The 17,692-nt window shown below is 42.9% G+C and overlaps 1 protein-coding gene across 3 annotated transcripts in view; it reads left to right on the forward strand.

Moving 5' to 3' along the window:
* The window catches only part of FAM46C (family with sequence similarity 46, member C), a 19,471-nt gene extending 2,019 nt beyond the window's left edge, over positions 1-17,452 (forward strand). Inside the window, exons 1-2 of one of the 3 annotated variants that reach the window (XM_012663607.1) lie at positions 3,529-3,547; positions 14,070-15,880. In XM_012663607.1, the coding sequence (XP_012519061.1) occupies positions 14,096-15,271 (1,176 nt within the window). In that variant the 5' untranslated portion in view covers positions 3,529-3,547; positions 14,070-14,095 and the 3' untranslated portion in view covers positions 15,272-15,880. Of the gene's footprint in view, positions 1-3,528; positions 3,548-6,274; positions 6,285-14,069 lie in introns of those variants that run through there. The other 2 variants (XM_012663609.1, XM_012663606.1) reach the window with 2 other exon arrangements.
* Positions 17,453-17,692: the final 240 nt, after the last annotated feature.

Genomic DNA, 17,692 nt, shown 5'->3' on the forward strand with positions numbered 1-17,692 from the left:
ACCAGGGCTACCTCGAAGTTAGAGGGGAGGACCCAAGTCCTCAGGAAAACTGACTGTTAGGGCTGGACCCGGCGGGAGGCATCATCGGAGTCCCCTCTCCCTCCTCCTTTTTGTCCGGTGCCGGGCTTCTGCAGGGCTCTGACCGGTTTCCTGTGTTAAGTAGGAACCTGCTTCCTTTTTAACGTTTTCTTTTTTTTTATGGAGGTATAACATGCATCCAATGAAGTGCTTAAAGTGCACTTATAGTAAGTTTTTATAAAGACTGTGTATTTAGTCGTTTGTATTTTGACAACTTGTTCTTCAGGATACTTGGTAGGTGGCTTAGGAGACTACACCAGCCCAGGAAATAAAGTTAAGATGATTAAGTCTTCCTAAAGTAGACTCCTGGCTGGCCCAGCTGCCCTCCAGCGGGAGGAAGGTGGCCATTGTTGGCTACCCCAACCTTTCAATCTGAATACCTTGGCCAGGAAGCAAGGAAGGCAGCTGGGAGGGTAGTAGGAGAGCATACCCCGAATCTACTGTGTCTTAAATCCCCAGAGGTGTTACTGAGGGAGTGAGACCTGCCCCATTGGACCCTACAGTTGAAGGGGGTGGGGTGGGGACTAAAGAATGCTGACTTTTCTCTTGGCTTTCAGGGAAGTGGTCTGAGCTGGACCGGCAGTGGTTCTGTCCTCTGGCATTCTTGTTTGTGAAGATGGAAAACTTACTATCTCTGGAGTCAAGCTTAGTTGACTTCAGATAACTGAAACCTTGTCTCTTAAGGTATACTCATAGCTTTAGAGTACATATAGTCTCAAGAGTTTTTGGAGGATTTTTGTATATTGTATATAATTGTTCAGGTAGTTGTGGGTTTTTTTTAATTTCTCTGCCAGGAGGCCTCTAAATTGTTAACAAAACAAAGGTTCTTAATTTCGTAACTTCGCTGAGTGTACCTAGAACTAATAGCTGCACTCTTTACGCTGAGTTTCTTCCACAATACTTACCTTGTATCCAGAGATTAAATCCTCTGAAGGAAAGGATTTGGCTCTTAGCCCGTTGTCAGAATGAGTGTGACTTAGCCGAGCACCAGTGGCTGTCCCTACTTAGTTTCCTCAGTTCTGCCGTGAGTACAAGCAGTCAGCAGAATCTCATTGCGAGTTCCGGAGCCCTCTCCCACCCACCTCTGTCTCCCAGTACTGCACACGCTTAGGCTACATCCCCCAGTGTTCAAGGCCGGGGCAGATTATGCACATCTTGCAGTACCCAACCGAGAACAGAGAATTCCTCAGACTTCTGAAAGTCCAAGGAACAGTGGGGCAATAAAGATAACTTAAAAGTAGACTGTAGCGCTCTTGTTCTCACAGTACCATTAACCAGACACATTTGATACAAAACTAGAAAACTACCTTACATTTTTTTTTACTGCTCAAGTAAGTACCCTGTCTTCATCTTTCATCTATAATATGTTGTTTTCATGGAATCACCCAAGGTCTCTGAATGGATATGTTAAGCCTTTTTTACATAACAGAGAGAGGCTGCAGAAGCCCAAGACTGGTTTCATGAGTTAAGTTAAACTTGTGTTGTTTTTGTGTTTCTTGGTTTCACACCTGACTCTGGGCTATATCTGTTGTTTTGTGTGCGTGTGTGTGTAGGGGTTAAGAGGGAGCAATGCAGTCTGAAGTTACTGGGGATAAAACATTACTCTGGTTAGATAAGGTCCATTGCTTTTTTGTGTTGCCACTGAGGTAAACAAGGCGATATAGAAAAATGCTTTCTGCCATCTTGTTTTGACTGTAGTACACTAAATTGACATAAACTGGTATGATGAAGCAGGCACCTCTGTGTTTTAAGAAATGTTCATGTGTTTAGAGCAACTTGGGCACATCAGTGGTGCTGATCTCTTGTGATGTTGTCAGGACATAAAGTCTCTCAGACTTTTTTACCCTTTCACTACATGCGTTAAGGAAGCTTATATTTAGAATTTAAATGGTTTAGAGGAAGCATCTTTATATAAGCCAACTTTGTAAGGAAGTCTTATAAATTGTTTAGAATTAATAGATTTTGTACAGCTGGCCTCTAGCTTGTTCTAGAACTATTTGAGAACTTCTTGGAACAACAGGGAAAAAAACCAATGTGAGAAAATAACTGCTGATGTTAAGCAACTCTCCATGTAGGATGTTTTTTAGTCTCAGAGCCTGAGACTAACGTCTTGGAGTCTTGGTCACTAAACTGCGTAGAGTGTTGTTTATTTCTTGGATAACAGTGATTGAGTCAGTGAGTAGGTAAGTGCTTCCTGGGCAGTAGTCTGTGCCAGGTGCTGAAGAGGCCAAGGGAATGATATTCCAAAAGGCCTCTGGAAACGCCGTGGATGGAGAGGAGCTGGGTTGGCTTCCCTGTGCACTCCGTTTTCTCTCGTTTCTCTCTGCCGCTGGCACGTGAGCCCCAGAAAAGTGGGATCTGCTCATTGCTGACTCCTCAGCGCCTGCTTCTAGAGCCGGCCTGGGACATGAAGGTCTTCCTGTCATTGGCTACATGTTCAGCTGGCGATGGACCACCATTCCTTGCATGGAGGGAGGTGTTCTTTAAACGGGTGATCTCCTGGTGGGCCAAGGCAAGCAGGGTGGTTTCTGGGTCTTCTTTTAAGTAGAGGCCTTAGGAGAAAGGTGTGGAGCTATGGGGCAGGGACTACTAATTGAGCAGCAGCTGAAACTCCTCAGGCTGAGCTACAGGCTCAGCTTAAGCACTGTCCACCCTTCCCACCCTCCCTGACACCAGCCTCACCTTGGCTCACTCAGCCTTTCTCTCTCCGCATTCACTTGGTTGCTAGTTCTGCTGATTCTTTCTCTTTTTTATTTTTTGCTTCCCACTGTCATCACTGACCTGGTTTAGGGGCCTGTAGGCAGCAACTTGACAGAGCAATAACCGAGCATGTCTCCCTGCCTTTGGCCAATTGTATGGTCTCACGCACCTCCAACACCCTCATCAGAGCTCACAGGAACTCCCCGTTCGTCTTGAAGCTGAGCCTCCTTTCCAAGACTTGTTACCTTTCTGACTCTTTATTTTTGACCTCCCTTGAAGAGTCTTCCTAACTGCCCTACCTTGCCTCACAGAACACATACTCAAATGTTTGGACAAATGAATATTGAGGACGGAAGAGAAGGTAATCATCCATCTTGCCTGGCTGCCTTCTCCTTACCCCAAACGTTCTTGGCCCCTGCCCTCTGCTTGTCGGAGTTAGAGAGGGGCATTAGGACCCCCGCAGCTGTGTGGTCTCGGGCAGTTCTGTCATTCACATGGAACAACTGCGTGGTGGCTGCAATAGGAAGTGTGCTGATGCAGAAGTAGAGATGAAGCGGACACTAATTGAGCATCTGACCTGCGTCCAGTTGCTTGCCCAGGGTTGCTCAACTAGGAACGATTACTGCTACCGTCTCCGTGCCCAGGCCCTTGTAATCTTTGTATTTACCTCCTCTCTGCTTGCCAGGCCGGCTTTAGCTGTGGGGAGACCTGAGTTCTGGTCCTGGTGGAGCCTGCCTTTACCTCTTCAGGCTTCAGTTTCTTCATTGTGGTAAGGACTACATACTAGACCAGTGCTGTCCAATAGAAATATGAGAGGCACAATTAACTTTCCAGTAGGCACATTAAAGCATAAAAATAAACAGGTGAAATTCATTTTAATAATAAGCCTATTTAATCTACCATATCAAACATCATTTTCGTATGTAATCAAAGCAAACCATCTAAATGAGATAGTTTACATTCCTTTTTTCACACTGAGTCCTTGAAGTCCAGTGTGTGTATGTGTTTGGCACTTACAGCCCATCTCAGTTTAGACTTACCATATTGGGCAGCACAGGTCTAGACCGTCTGCAAAAATATTTCACTCTCAAATTCTCATTTTACACGTGTGGGAGGCAACAGCTAATGACCCAAGGTTATGGAAGAAGCGTGTGAGCCAGGATATATGCTCTAAAGGGAAGGGATCTTTGTTTCTTGCTTTCTAGTATATCACAAGCTCCTAGAACAGTGCTCAGAACATAGTAGGCACTCAGATATTTGAAAGAGTGAAAGGAAAGTCAGTCATGGCTAACTTACTGATAATCATTCACCCAGTGAGTCAGGCTTGACATTAAAACACGTGATGTTTGATTCCTAGTCCAGTGCTCATTCTTTTGTTAAGTTTCTTAGATAATAATCATAAGTTAATAGAATTTCAAAGAATTGCTGATAAAATCTTCTGGCAGGGGACCAAGACTCAATCAACAATTAAATTTTATCAACAATTAAAATTTGAGTGACAATGCAAGAAGTAACTTTTAAGTAAAAGGTGTTTATGAGATATCTTATGACAACAATGCATTAATTACTTGATAATTCTAAACTTGGGCTGCTGCCATGCTCAGTACCTGGCGTTCAGGTACCTGCTACATGCATGCATGCTGATTCCTTGGGGAAGGATCTGTGCAAAAAAAAAAAAAAAAAAAAACACCTGGGTGGAAGTGTATGTGTAATTAGCATCCCCACTGACGTGGGGGCCAGCTCACACACAGACACTTGTGCGTGGGTGTGTCTGTGTGTCTAACCTGCGATAAGTGCTGCATTTGAGCAACTAAGAGTTGCTTGCCCCTTTCCTGATAAGGCCCAGGGATGCTGCTAGTGCCTAGAGAGGACTTTTCTGTTCAAAGCTCTAAGCTGGAAAGTTAGATAGCAAAGTAGCCTTTGATAAAACCTGCAGGCTGTCAGCTCTTAAACCCTGTGGACTGTGTGTGAACTCAGTCAGCCTTATAGTAAGCAGTCTTCTCTCTAGAATTATCCTATTTTTCCCAGTCTCATCAATGTCTAGAACAGAAGGGCCAGCTCTGCTTGGGGAGCTCTTTAAATGAATTCAGACCAGTAACACCTCTGATTTAGAAAGAAGCATTTGATGGCGTGGGAGGGAGTTACCAAGTAGCAACAAAGATTATTTCCAGTTCAGGTTGTGTGCGAAGCACTTAGTACTGACACCTTGGAAAAACATCAGAGCTTTTATGCCTAACTTCCGCCTAAAGATGTCTACGTGCTGACCTTGTTAATATTTCCATTTGCAGCGACTTTAGAGTATTGCTTTCAGTACTTGAACTTCTGTGGCATCCCCCTGCTGGAACGTCCGAGCCAGTGTTTTGCAGCCACAGCGTTCTGTCTCCCAGCATTATCTACCCACCAGCACTTGCTTGAGCATCTTATTTTCAAAGGTGGGAAAGAGTGTTCTGCTGGAGTTGTCCTGGGGCAGGTGTCTGTGGGTGGAGCCCAGCTAACCATTCAGGCTGTGTGTTGGCATCACTGGGAAGAGAGGATTTGTGAAGGCCCCTCGGACTCTGGCAGCCCAGTGCACAGTTCCAGCTTAGGACTCTGCTTTCCACAGCTCATACGGTGTCTCAGTTGCCGTGGGAATCTAACCGAATTTTTTGACTCTAGTAAACATCACTGTTCAATGGCTAGGAGGTTGCTGATAACCTTGAGAAAATCACCTGAGACCTCCGGCTGAACGTGATCGAGCTGAGAGTGAGAAAAGACCAACTGTCGGGTTTGTTGTGCCACTGACTTAGAAATGTTTTCTTTGGGCGGTTATTTCTTTGAACTGAGGTCGAATGTGTTGCAGGTATTTGAGTGGGCAACTGTAACAAAAACTTCTTGGAGAAAAATTAGCATAGAATATATTTTGTTGTCCTTTAACAAAAATAGGGCATCATTTTATCTGGTTCTGGTGCTTTGGGCCGTCTGCTAATCTAAACTCTTATTTCATGGACATGAGACCCTGGTGTGTGCCTCTGTTATCTGGAACTTTCTAATTTGTTTGGAGCTGCGGCGGAGTCTCCAGAATGAGGCCTCTCGCTGGTGGGGCCCAGCCCCAGTGAGCAGCTCGCAGAGAAGAGGCTTCCTCAGGCCTGCCCCCTACTTCCTAGATAACTTCTGGCCTTCACCCCCAGGAACTTCAAGGAGTGAGGGAGGATTTCTCTTCAAAAGACCAGATCTACATTGACGCTAGTTTTTCTCCTTTCTGTCCACTTATCTGCTGCTGCATATGTAAAGCAGCAGGGCTGATGTTCATGGTCATTCAAAGTGCCCGGCTCTGCCTTGTGGGTGAAGGAATCTCAAGGGTCAAACTGTACACAGGTGGGGAAAGTGACAGGTGTCCAGTCTCAACTTCAGCGTTCGTGGAGTCTTCCTGTTTTCAGTTTTGTTCTCGCCTTCTTTCCTGGGCCAGCCCTTAGAGTCCTGGTCACTGCCTGCACATTCACCAACTGTCTCTCTGTAGCTCCCCTCGGGTTATCAGTTTCTTTGATCTGAGAAGGTTGTCCTCTTGTCTGCAGGGAGTGTCCTGTTCTGTTGCTTTATCAGCAGATCAACACTCCTGATCTCCCAGCCATCAGAGCGAATCCCAGTAGCTGTTCCTTTACTCTATGAGCAGAGCAGCATGCCCTAGTCTGCTGGACCAAGATTGGCCCATTCCTAAAAACCTCCCTCCTTGTGCCATTATTTTTTCCTCTTAATGCTTGTCTGTCAAACTGACTGTCCCAGCTCCTGTCACTTCTGGGTTCTCTTCTCCTGGACTTGCTTTCTCTAAAATCACCGCTGCCCTGCAACACAGCCAGTGTCTCGTAGCTCCCTCAGAGAGTTAGGATCCTAGGTCGTCATCTCCCAGCCCTTGTTCCTTTAAAACAAATACTAGCGTAACTATGAGCACTTCTTAATTATGTTCAGTTCTGGTGGCTCCTGCCAGGCTGTGTACACCCCCCCAAATCCAGAACGATTTTGAGGGAGGGAGTTTTTGTACTGACAGTTGTTAGATACTTTGATTCTGAATTCTTTGGCCTTGGTTTCGGAACTTGCCATCTGATTTTACCCCACATAAGTGGCCTGAGCACATGTTGCCAAACTTCTTTCCATAAAAACATCTCATTAAAAAAAAAATCTTCATACCTTCTTTCCTTTTCCTTCTACTTGTGGCCACCTCCTTCCTATGACTACCTGAGTGACTAGCTCTTCTTCAAGCGCCCTCTCCCTGAAAGCTATCCACCTCCTGGGAAGCCTCTTAAATCTCATTTCTGCCACTTCAGGTGTCCTTGAACAGTTTACAATTTTTGTATCGTCTTTGTTCCCCCTTTCCTCATCTATAAAGGGGGGTGACATTATCTCCCTTATGGGATTGTTGTAGGAATCAAATAGGTTGATCCAGATAGACCCCTGAAAGCGCTGTCCTGCTGCCTGTTCGGCATGTTGTCAAATAGTTTGGCACCTGGCTAAATATCTAGTCACATTTGGTGTCCCCTGGCCATGGCTGTGGCTGCTGCTATATGAAAAGCCCCTGGAGAGTTCTGCACACATTAGTGCCTGACTGGAACTTCTGAGGAAGCAGTAAAATTAACCCTGTGGAAAAAGGACTCGGGCAGGCCTAGATGATGTTTTTGTTATGAAACGACTGATGTACGCTCCATCGAGAAGTAGGACTGCCCACACACTGTGGCCAATAAATTATCTTCCTTGATGTCTTTCTGAGGAGCATGGCTAAGTCACCTTGGTGTCTTTTGCTTTGCTAGAATCTGCACAGAAGCAGACAGTAAAGGGTGACTGACTCCAGCTTTGCTGTCTTTGGTGTTATGGTGGGGCAGGTGGTGATGGAAAGATTTTAACCATGGTTGTATACTTAATGGAAGGTTGCTGGCTCCTTTTTTATTTTATTTTATTTTATTTTTTTAGGACCAACAAAATCTTTGTTTTAGAAAAGATTTTAGTAGCAACAAGAACTGTCTGTCCCAGTGCACTTGTGGTTTTTGACATGTGCTTACTGCTCTCTCCCCACGCACCAAGGCAGACCTTGTAGGGAGCTGCCAGTTCCAAGAGTTAGGACACTAGCTGTGGAGTTGAGGACCTGGGGTTAATTCACTTAATCTTCCCTGAACCTCGCTACTTAGTTTGTGAAAAGGGGACAGTTGTGGCTTCCTCAGAGCCTGTGAGGATTAAATGGCAAGTGGTGTGAAGTGGCTCATACTAAGTATTATTTCATTTGCTTTGCACACACCTCTACACCTTCATTTTATAAGCAAATAAGAAGCAGGCCAGGAGTTGGCGATTCTCATTCACGCAGCTTGCTAAGGGAAGAGGTAGGATAAGGTATTACAAAGTGTATTGCCGTCCACTTTTACTTCTGCTTAAATTCTCTAGGATTTCACACGCGATGAAACAGTCTCTTTTTACCTAAAGTTACACATGAGAGAGAAGAATTTGTGTGGAAGATGTGTGGGAAGACTCACAGGTGCATGGGTTGCCTTTTGGCCGGGAGCCAGGGACAGCAGGTGTCTCTGTTCCGTGCGCACACTCCTTTGAGTCTGTCACCAGGTTTGGTTCATTGCCCATGCGTGGTTCTCTTATCCTGAGCTGCAAAGTTTTATTAGGAAGATCCACACTTTTGAGGTAGCATCCAGAAACAGTGAAAGGGAATTCTTGTCATCAAAGGAATGCTGCAGTGTGTTGGTGTTTCCTTTGTGTTCTTAAACCCACAGCAGGGTCAGAGGAAGGTGATGCTCAGTTGCCTCTGGACTGATGGAAAGCTTCAGTAGCTGAGAGAGCCTCAGTTGAAGCCTCAGCATTTTCCTGAAACCTTCTAGACAGTCACCTCGATAGCTGTCATGTTAAATATCACAGACCTACGCTTAAATATACACAGTCCTTACCTTCATTGATGAATACCAAACCAAGAACTCTGGAAAATTTCTATGTCTAAAGCCAGGCACAAAATAGGAATCTATGTTGGTTTGATCTAAGACCTGCAAGCAAGTGTCAACTGCTTAGTTCTCTTATTTCCAACTCTTGCGCCTGCCTCTCCCACTTGCCCACCTTGAGTCCCTTATGCTTTCGTGATGTCTTCCACCCTTGTTTCTGGAGTTCCTTGGCTAGTCCAGGGATCTAGATAAGCCATGAAGCAATTTTCTTTTCCCTGTTAGTGCTCAAAGAAAGATTTTCAGATCAACTTGTCTTGAGCAGCAGGAAACTATAAGGTAGGTTAGACATCCACCCTTTTCTCAGGGAGCTTGGTCTGCTCTTCTGGCTTAATTTTCTTTCTCTCCCTCTTTTACTGCCATCTCTGCAAACCTGTGTCCCCCACTCTCCCCCTCCCCTAGTGTGTGTATTCTACTTTCTGCTACAGTTAGATGACAGAAGAAAAGGGAATTCAAGGATCCCTGAAATAGTAGTTCATCAGGCGTCAAACCTTTTAGGTTAAGTAGTTTGGACTGAGTGGGCAGTCGGTCATCTTGACTTGTAAAAAGGTGCCTGAGTTTTCAAGTCAATGAAAAATTATGGCTCCACCTTTCCTGCGAAATTTCTATTGTGCAAAATACAATGAATCTGCTTCTCAAACAGTGAAAGGGAAATCAAACACTTGTGTTTGAATTTACTAGACTTCAAATTAATGTGTTTTCTAGCCACTATTTTGTTAATTCTGCTAACTAGAATTTGCCTTTAAGCAGGGCCTTTCATGAATTGGGAATGTGTGTTCCACGTGATTCTTTTATGTAGGGATTATATCAGCGTTGATTTAACGTGGTTAATTAAAACTAAAACTGTTGTTCTAAGCACTGGTGTATTATCTAAGCACCGAGGGCCTATGACTTGGATTTATTCTAGTAATACCAATGTTTGTCCAAGTAACTTGAAAATGTGCTTTTGCTATTTAAGATTGTTTAGATGAGTGAGGGAAAATGAAGAATTCCTTTCTAATAGGCACGAATGACTTATTTTAAGCTCTTCAAATGAACTAAACACTTAATATAGACCTAGTGTAAATTCGTGCCTTCAATAGGTTGAGCTCCTCTGTATCTAAATCACAGTAAATGGAGAGAATTAAAAAACTATAGCATGGACTTGGCATTTGTCATGTCCCACGCTGTGCTTTTATGTAGACTACTTTTTTCCAAAACTTAACCCCTTATGTGTGAAAAGTTGGCATAGAAGAGGCCAACCATAGGCATCTTGGATTCCTGAAGGTGTTTGTTGTATTTATTAAAGTTCTTGCAATGGTAGCCAGTAATCAACATGGTATCACAAGGGTGGCTATATGTTTGAAATGAGAAATAGCAATTCTGTGAAACTGCAAAAAATATTTTTGGATGACAAACAGAATGGGACCAGATGAGATGGCTTTTCATTATTTTGAGAGTTTTGGGTTGGTTTTCTTTGTTTTGTTTTTAAATAAGTAATGACATCTTTTAAAGAATACATAAGTAGAAGCTTGACTAAAAGGCGTTTTAGGGGAAAAAAGGTCCCTCCTCCCCACCCATTCTTGTAGTAATCAATGTTTAAGGCTTGGAGGGGAAGCTTCCAAGTATATTTGATTTTTGGCACATGGGTATCGGGGGAGGAGTGGTGAGAAAGGAATTGAAGAAATCAAGTCAGCAGATGAACAGAAGGCTCATAAGGGAGAGATTTTAGAACATGGATCATAAGATTTTAATTTTTCGATTAATGTATAGGTTCTAAATACAAAGGGCACAAAATAAATTTTCTTCTTCCTCTGCCCCCTAAACTAGAGGTGGTATTTGGTATAAGTTGAACTACCTCTTATGTATATTATACATAGCGTTTATATGCTTGTATTAACATAAGAATAAATGTTTACAGTTTTAGCTTTTCTATTAATGACTTTTGATGAAAATTTCACATTCCTCTAGAAAGAGCAGACACCCATTATTTTCAACAACTGCATGCCTTTGTATGCTGTTGTATACATGTATCAAATCATTTAACCATCTTCTGATGAATACTTACAGCTTTATGAATAATTCTCCATCAGTTATCTTGGTGCATACTTGCAGGTATACCTGTAGCATAAAATTCAGAGTAGACTTAATAGAAGTGGAATGGCTATGTCAAAGGATATGTCCACTTAAAATTAAGAATCTTGCATTGTTCTCCAGAAAGCCCATGGACAGTGTACCAGAGGTATCTGCTTCCCACATATGGGACTTATTTTTTATATTTCTTCCTTTCAATGAAGGAAAATGGACTTATTATCTTTGCCAGTTTGACAGGTGAAAACAATACATCGAGGTTTTAATTTGCCCCTCCGTTAAGTAAAGTCAAATGTTAGGTATCTATGTCCTTTGACCCTTCTCTGTTGATGTCCTGGTATTTCTGATTTGTCGAAGTTCCTTATTTGTTAAGGAAGTGAATACTTTGCCCAATGATACAAATCTTTTTTTTTTTTTTTTTTGTCTTCTGACTTTTTGGCATTTTTTACCATGTAGATACTTCTGTTTTTATATATTCAAATATATCAATTTTTGTGGCTTTTATGTTTTATGTGATTTATAAAGGACTACTCTGTTAAGTATGTATAACTGCTGTCCTTTTTTCCTAGTACTCTTAGAGTTTCATCCTTTTACACTTAAGTCTTTGATCCATCCATCTAGATCTTAGCTTGGTATGAGATAGGGATCCACTTTTTTTTCTTTTTTTTTTTTTTAAATCTAGATAACTATCTAGATGTCTTCCCCCCCTTTACTATTTTGAAATGCCTCCTTTATTATATACTAAATCCCTTTATGTATTTGGTTTATTTTTAGGTTTTAAAGATTTCATTCCATTGATGTGCTTTTTGTGCCAATAACATGCTGTTTCAATTATTGTGACTTTGTAATATCTCTTATAGGCCAGTATATATCACTTTTATTTTTCATAGCTTTTTCCTAGCTACTCCTGCCCTTCTTCCCATATGAACCTTACAAACTCTTAGTGTAAAACAGATTCTAACAGAATTTACTACAAGTTCACAGATTGTAAAATATATGAAAATTCTCACTTATATGTACTTCCCCTGCACCAAAGGAAAGGGTTATAGCGTCCAGATTCTCACTGGTCTTAGATGCCCCTCTTCCAAAGTTCTAGAGTTGGAGATTTTCTTAAAACTGTTACTTGAATCCCAAGTACTGATTGCATTATGGCTTTTCCATTGCTGTGTGACTTCTCACACTTGTGTCATAAACGTGATCTTCGAAAGCACAACAGGTGATACAGTGGAAAGCAAGTTGTATGTCTATAGGTAGGCCAACATGCCTGAAATCTGTGCCACCCGATCACAGTCTAGCTGTGTCTCAAAGCCAGTCATACCTTTCTGTAATCATTTGAACTTAATTATGTAGCACCATATACAATAAACTCAAATGTACTACATGCTAATCATAAAAGAGGCCACAGAGAATTACTATTATAAGTGTATAGAGAACATGATAAAGAGAACTCTGTTGCAAATGCTAGCTACAATAAACATTAAGTATTTCATCACAGATTTTGCTTGATGTCTAACTTAGGAGTGCCTTGGTAGGATGGTCTAGATAGCCTAGTACTTTTTAATGCTGTCTAAAGAAGTTTGAAGGGAAACTTTTATCTTCTTCTTGACAAGATTCTGCAGTGAGCAGTGGAAGGCTCATCCTCAGGTTGGTCTTCTAGAGCCTGCTTTGATCACACAGTCAACCTCCTGCTTTCTGCCTCTCAGCCTATCCATGAGCTCATGTTGCTTTTCTGTTGGCTTCTATACCCTCCCCGTAAGTGAACTTATCTGTGGCCTTTCCATTCACCCCATCAAGGGACACCCTTTCTTCTTGCCTTTATATTACATTTTATTTCTACTACGGAACTGTCTACACCACACACTGCCTTGTATTCATTCCTTGTATTCTCACCCTCCTCCTTGATAGTGAGCACCCAGAAAGCTCATCTCCATCTCTGTGCCCAGCAATGCCCTGACACTGAGTAATCACCATGGGGAATCCCTGGCACCGGTGCAAGGCCAGAAATCCATGTTGGAACCCCCGGAGAATGCATGCCGATGTGTATTCAAACGCAGCAGCTTCCAAACAATGAAACTGCAGAAGTCATTAGGATGGATTTTGTGTGTGTCTAGCAAGTCAGAAAGGCAGAGGGGGTGGGAAAACTTTTCACAGTGAAATCTGAGGACCGCACCTTGACCCTTTGTTTTGGCTTTTATGTCCATCCAGCTAATTATTTGACCTATGTGGATCCGCAGGCACCTTGACTTTTTAATATATCAGTATTTGTTTTTATATATTAGGATTTCCAGAAATCCACTATATTTCATTTTTTGCAAAGTACAATGTAGTTGAAAATTACTTTGGAAACTTTGGCTCTAGCAGGTGAAGTGTAAGAAGTGGTATTTTTCTCCTAGTACTCAGTGCTAGCTTTATTCTCCTTAGGTAGAGTCAGTGTACTGTTTTTCAAAATACAGTTGAAAGATCACACTGCCCTGGGGAAGTTGGCCATGTCCTGTGAAGGGCATCTTTGCTGGAAAGAATGGTTCTACCACATAGATGACTTTTGTTGACCAGAAATCTGGTTACACAAATAACTCCTTTGGTTCTATCTTGGATGACAGAAGTATTTGTTATAGGACAGACCTCTCCCATAAGTGAAAGGGACATGGGAATCTTGCTAAGGGAACATGCATTATTCTAGCAAGAATGGTTGCACTCCCGCTTCTTGGTGAGGTTATAGCCCAGAGTTGAGAATCTATCTGCTCATGGACTGGAAGAAATCGTGTGTGTGTGTGTGTGTTTGTGTGTGTGTATCTATCATGTGTTCTGTGTGTGGGTATTGTCACCTAGGTATCAACCAGTTCAAAATGTAGTTAGGGAGCCAAAGGCAGAAATAACTTGCAGAGAAAACAGATCGCCAGCAAGCCATAGAGGCCCGTTACTGAAGAATACTGTGTTTAAGTGATTTGATTCCCTTCGCACGTTCCAGCACACTCTAGCCCCCGTCCCCACACAGTTAAAACAAGCAAAACAACAACCCACACAAAACAAAACTATGCAGTCATCTAAGTCGGTACAGAAGTTTGTGTATTTTTGTCCCTACTCTATGTCAGAACTTTTCTTTACCTACATAACTCATTTAATCCGCACAGCAACACTGAGCAGTAGGTGCTATTTGTCACCGTTTTCCCAGAAAATGTTCAGAGATAAATATCTCTGAGTTCCTTGAGCTGCTTTGCCATGCAGAAGAGAATCCTAACCCTGTTTCTCACCTCTCACTTTCAGTTTCCCCAGCCAGAACATCCCCCAAGATGGCAGAGGAGAGCAGCAGTGCCAGGGACTGCATTTCCTTCAGCGTGCTCAACTGGGATCAGGTTAGCCGGCTGCACGAGGTCCTGACCGAGGTCGTACCCATCCATGGACGAGGCAACTTTCCAACCTTGGAGATAACTCTGAAGGACATCGTCCAGACCGTCCGCAGCCGGCTGGAGGAGGCAGGCATCAAAGTGCAGGATGTCCGGCTGAATGGCTCTGCAGCTGGCCACGTTTTGGTCAAAGACAATGGCCTGGGTTGCAAAGATCTGGACCTGATCTTTCACGTGGCTCTTCCAACAGAAGCAGAATTTCAGCTGGTCAGAGATGTGGTTCTGTGTTCCCTTCTGAACTTCCTGCCAGAGGGTGTGAACAAGCTCAAAATCAGTCCAGTCACTCTGAAGGAGGCGTACGTGCAGAAGCTGGTGAAGGTCTGCACGGACACCGACCGCTGGAGCCTGATTTCCCTCTCCAACAAGAACGGGAGGAACGTGGAGCTGAAATTTGTTGATTCCATCCGGCGTCAGTTTGAGTTTAGTGTGGACTCTTTCCAAATCATACTGGATTCTTTGCTTTTTTTCTATGACTGCTCCAGTAACCCCATCTCTGAGCACTTCCACCCCACAGTGATCGGGGAGAGCATGTACGGGGACTTTGAGGAAGCCTTTGATCACCTGCAGAACAGACTGATCGCCACCAAAAACCCCGAAGAGATCAGAGGCGGGGGACTTCTCAAGTACAGCAACCTTCTCGTGCGGGACTTCAGGCCCACGGACCAGGAAGAAATCAAAACTCTAGAGCGATACATGTGCTCCAGGTTTTTCATCGACTTCCCGGACATCCTTGAACAGCAAAGGAAGTTGGAGACCTACCTGCAGAACCACTTTGCTGAAGAAGAGAGAAGCAAATACGACTACCTCATGATCCTTCGCAGGGTAGTGAACGAGAGCACCGTGTGCCTCATGGGACATGAACGCAGGCAGACCCTGAACCTCATCTCCCTCCTGGCCTTGCGTGTGCTGGCAGAACAAAACATCATCCCCAACGCCACCAACGTCACCTGTTACTACCAGCCCGCTCCTTATGTCAGTGATGGCAACTTCAACAACTACTACGTTGCCCATCCTCCAGTTACCTACAGCCAGCCTTACCCCACCTGGCTGCCCTGTAACTAACCTTGAGACCTGAGGGTTTCCACAGTGGGAGCCCCAGTAGAGCCAGGGCTCTCAGGTAGGGGAGCCTCCTTCTAGATGTAGGTGTTTGGCTTTTAAAGGGGAACTCAGCTCTGATTCTGCTTTTTTTTTTTTTTTTTTTCCTTTTTGTACCCATTGGAATGGGTCTACCGTAACCATGAGCCAACCCTAAAAGGACCCATAGTAAGTGCCACTTTGGAAAATGCTGTAGGAAGTGTGAACTATCCACATCTTTCCAAGATAGACACTAATGTGTCATGTCCCAAGCATTAGCACGTGGGGGTTTGACCTCTACAATAACAGATTGGGAGAGCTTGGGCAGCATATGAGAAGTGTTAAGCTACTTTCTTCTCACTTGAGCCTAGAGTAGGCTGTGTTGGCCCTCACTTGGGATTCTCAGCAGTTACATGGACGTTGTGCAGATAATCTCTTTTCTTGTATCAATTTTAGTCAGGCAGAAAATGGTAAACATGTGGGTGCTCTTGTGACCTAATTTTTGTTCAAGGGACTAAATCGCTTATGTTCATTCCCTGTCAGCAGAGCTGAGAATTTCTTTCATCAATAAACCAAAGCCAGTAGCTGGAGAATTGAGATCTGGTTGGAAGTGGTTTATGGTTTAGATGCTGTGTTATCTTGAGGAATTGTGAAATATTGCTGAGAAAAAAAAATAACCTTTTCTTGAAATGTAAATCAAAACCAAAATAAAATGTGGAACATAATGTTAAAGTAGAATTGTGGTGGTGGTGGTGGGAGAGGTGACTGTAAATAGGAAACATTGAATGTTCATTCTTTTTTTCTTTAAGGAATTCTTATTGAATGACACCTTTTTTTTTCCCCTCCTTCATCAGCTCTTTTGTGGCTGACTTTTTGTTTTGCTCTTCCTAAGACAGGATTGTGCTGGGTCTAGAGTCATTATGGGAACTGACATGAGGGTCTTCCCATGTTTTAATTGGAAACCCATTTTGGTCACATTCCAAGTATGACAAGCTGTTTTTCTGGAGTACTTTGGCTATTTTTGGTTTTTTGTTCTTTTTGTTTTTGTTTTTTCAAAAATAGTAATTTCCTTCTCCAGGTGTTTTTGACAGCAGATGAATTCAGGAATTTCAGTAGAACCGAGTGACCTGTGGAATTGCTTTAGAATCTCACCTGCTGTCTCTGTGCTGTGCGTGAAGGTGTGGGTTCGTGTTAAGCCTGGCCTTGTGTGCATCGGGGCTACCAAGGCACTTTGAAGTCATTCCAGTGTATTTGGAAAGAATTGAGTGAATGAGAATGATTCTGGTAGATTTGACCATACTTGTTTATATTCTGCACTTTAGAAGGAAAACAGTGTTAATCTCTAGTCAAAAGCAAACTTAGTAAATGGAAGACTTCTAGCTACTGTTGCTTTTCTCAGTAGATTTAGATAACAGATTTTGTGCTTTGAAACTTTTTTTGTGGGATCTCTTAGAAAGCATCACTTTAGGGAGTATCAAGGGCAAAGACAGTCAATATTGTCAGCCATCTTGGTTTCTGAAGTGAATTAATGAAATCTATGCTCCTGATTTTTATTTTCTCCTGTGGCCATAAAAATCCAAAGCCCTAAGTGATTGCTTTCTCGTCGCTTTAAGCAATGAAGTTATCTTAATGCAGACATGCTTGGTAGAAAATGAGTGATTTACCTTTTTCTAAAAATATTTTCAGTTGATGTTTTAGTCCTCTTAAAAGCAGATCAGATGTGACTGAAACGCGAGGTATTTGTGTTGTGCTACATGAGGTGACTAGAAGCCACTTCTTAATGTCACTAGCTCCTGTTTCCCTGTGAGCCGTAGGTATATTTGAATTCACTGGCTTTGAGTCAAGGCTGGTTCTAGTTGAGGGAACCCAGGGTGCTTCAGTGTTAAAAGGGGCAGTGAAGAGTGAATCCCAATGAAGAGCGATCCCAACTTTGAAAACTATCTGGTTATCCATGACAAAAGCTGCCATTGTGGTCAAATGGCAACATCTTTGCACAAAAATGACACATTTGTTTAACCAAAGCTTTGAAATGTGATGAAGCCACCACCGTAGGCACTTGCTAACACAAATCAGTATTGCTTCTACTTAGAAGGCTTGGGGACCAGTAATGAGGTACCAGATGAAGATAGGATCTGCATCAAGTAATTAAATTTCCAGTTTGTCCTTGGAGTTCTTTCTGCTTATATTTTTTTCCTACCTGGTAATAGTCCTCCTATGAGGATGAAGGGGAGGTACAGAAGTTGCAAGAAATTCTCAGCCCCCAGTCTTTACCGTTGTACAACGGCCATCTTGGTGGGGTATCTTCACCTGACCTCTTTAGTCAGCCCAGCTCTTTTTGTCATTTGAGAACAGACCCATGTTCTAAAACTATCAGGATAAAAAGTGGCACTGACCAAAGTTGCACTTTTA

The sequence above is a fragment of the Propithecus coquereli genome, unplaced genomic scaffold, assembly GCF_000956105.1.
Source record: "Propithecus coquereli isolate 6110/MARCELLA unplaced genomic scaffold, Pcoq_1.0 Scaffold814, whole genome shotgun sequence".
In the NCBI taxonomy this organism is placed as follows: domain Eukaryota; kingdom Metazoa; phylum Chordata; class Mammalia; order Primates; family Indriidae; genus Propithecus; species Propithecus coquereli.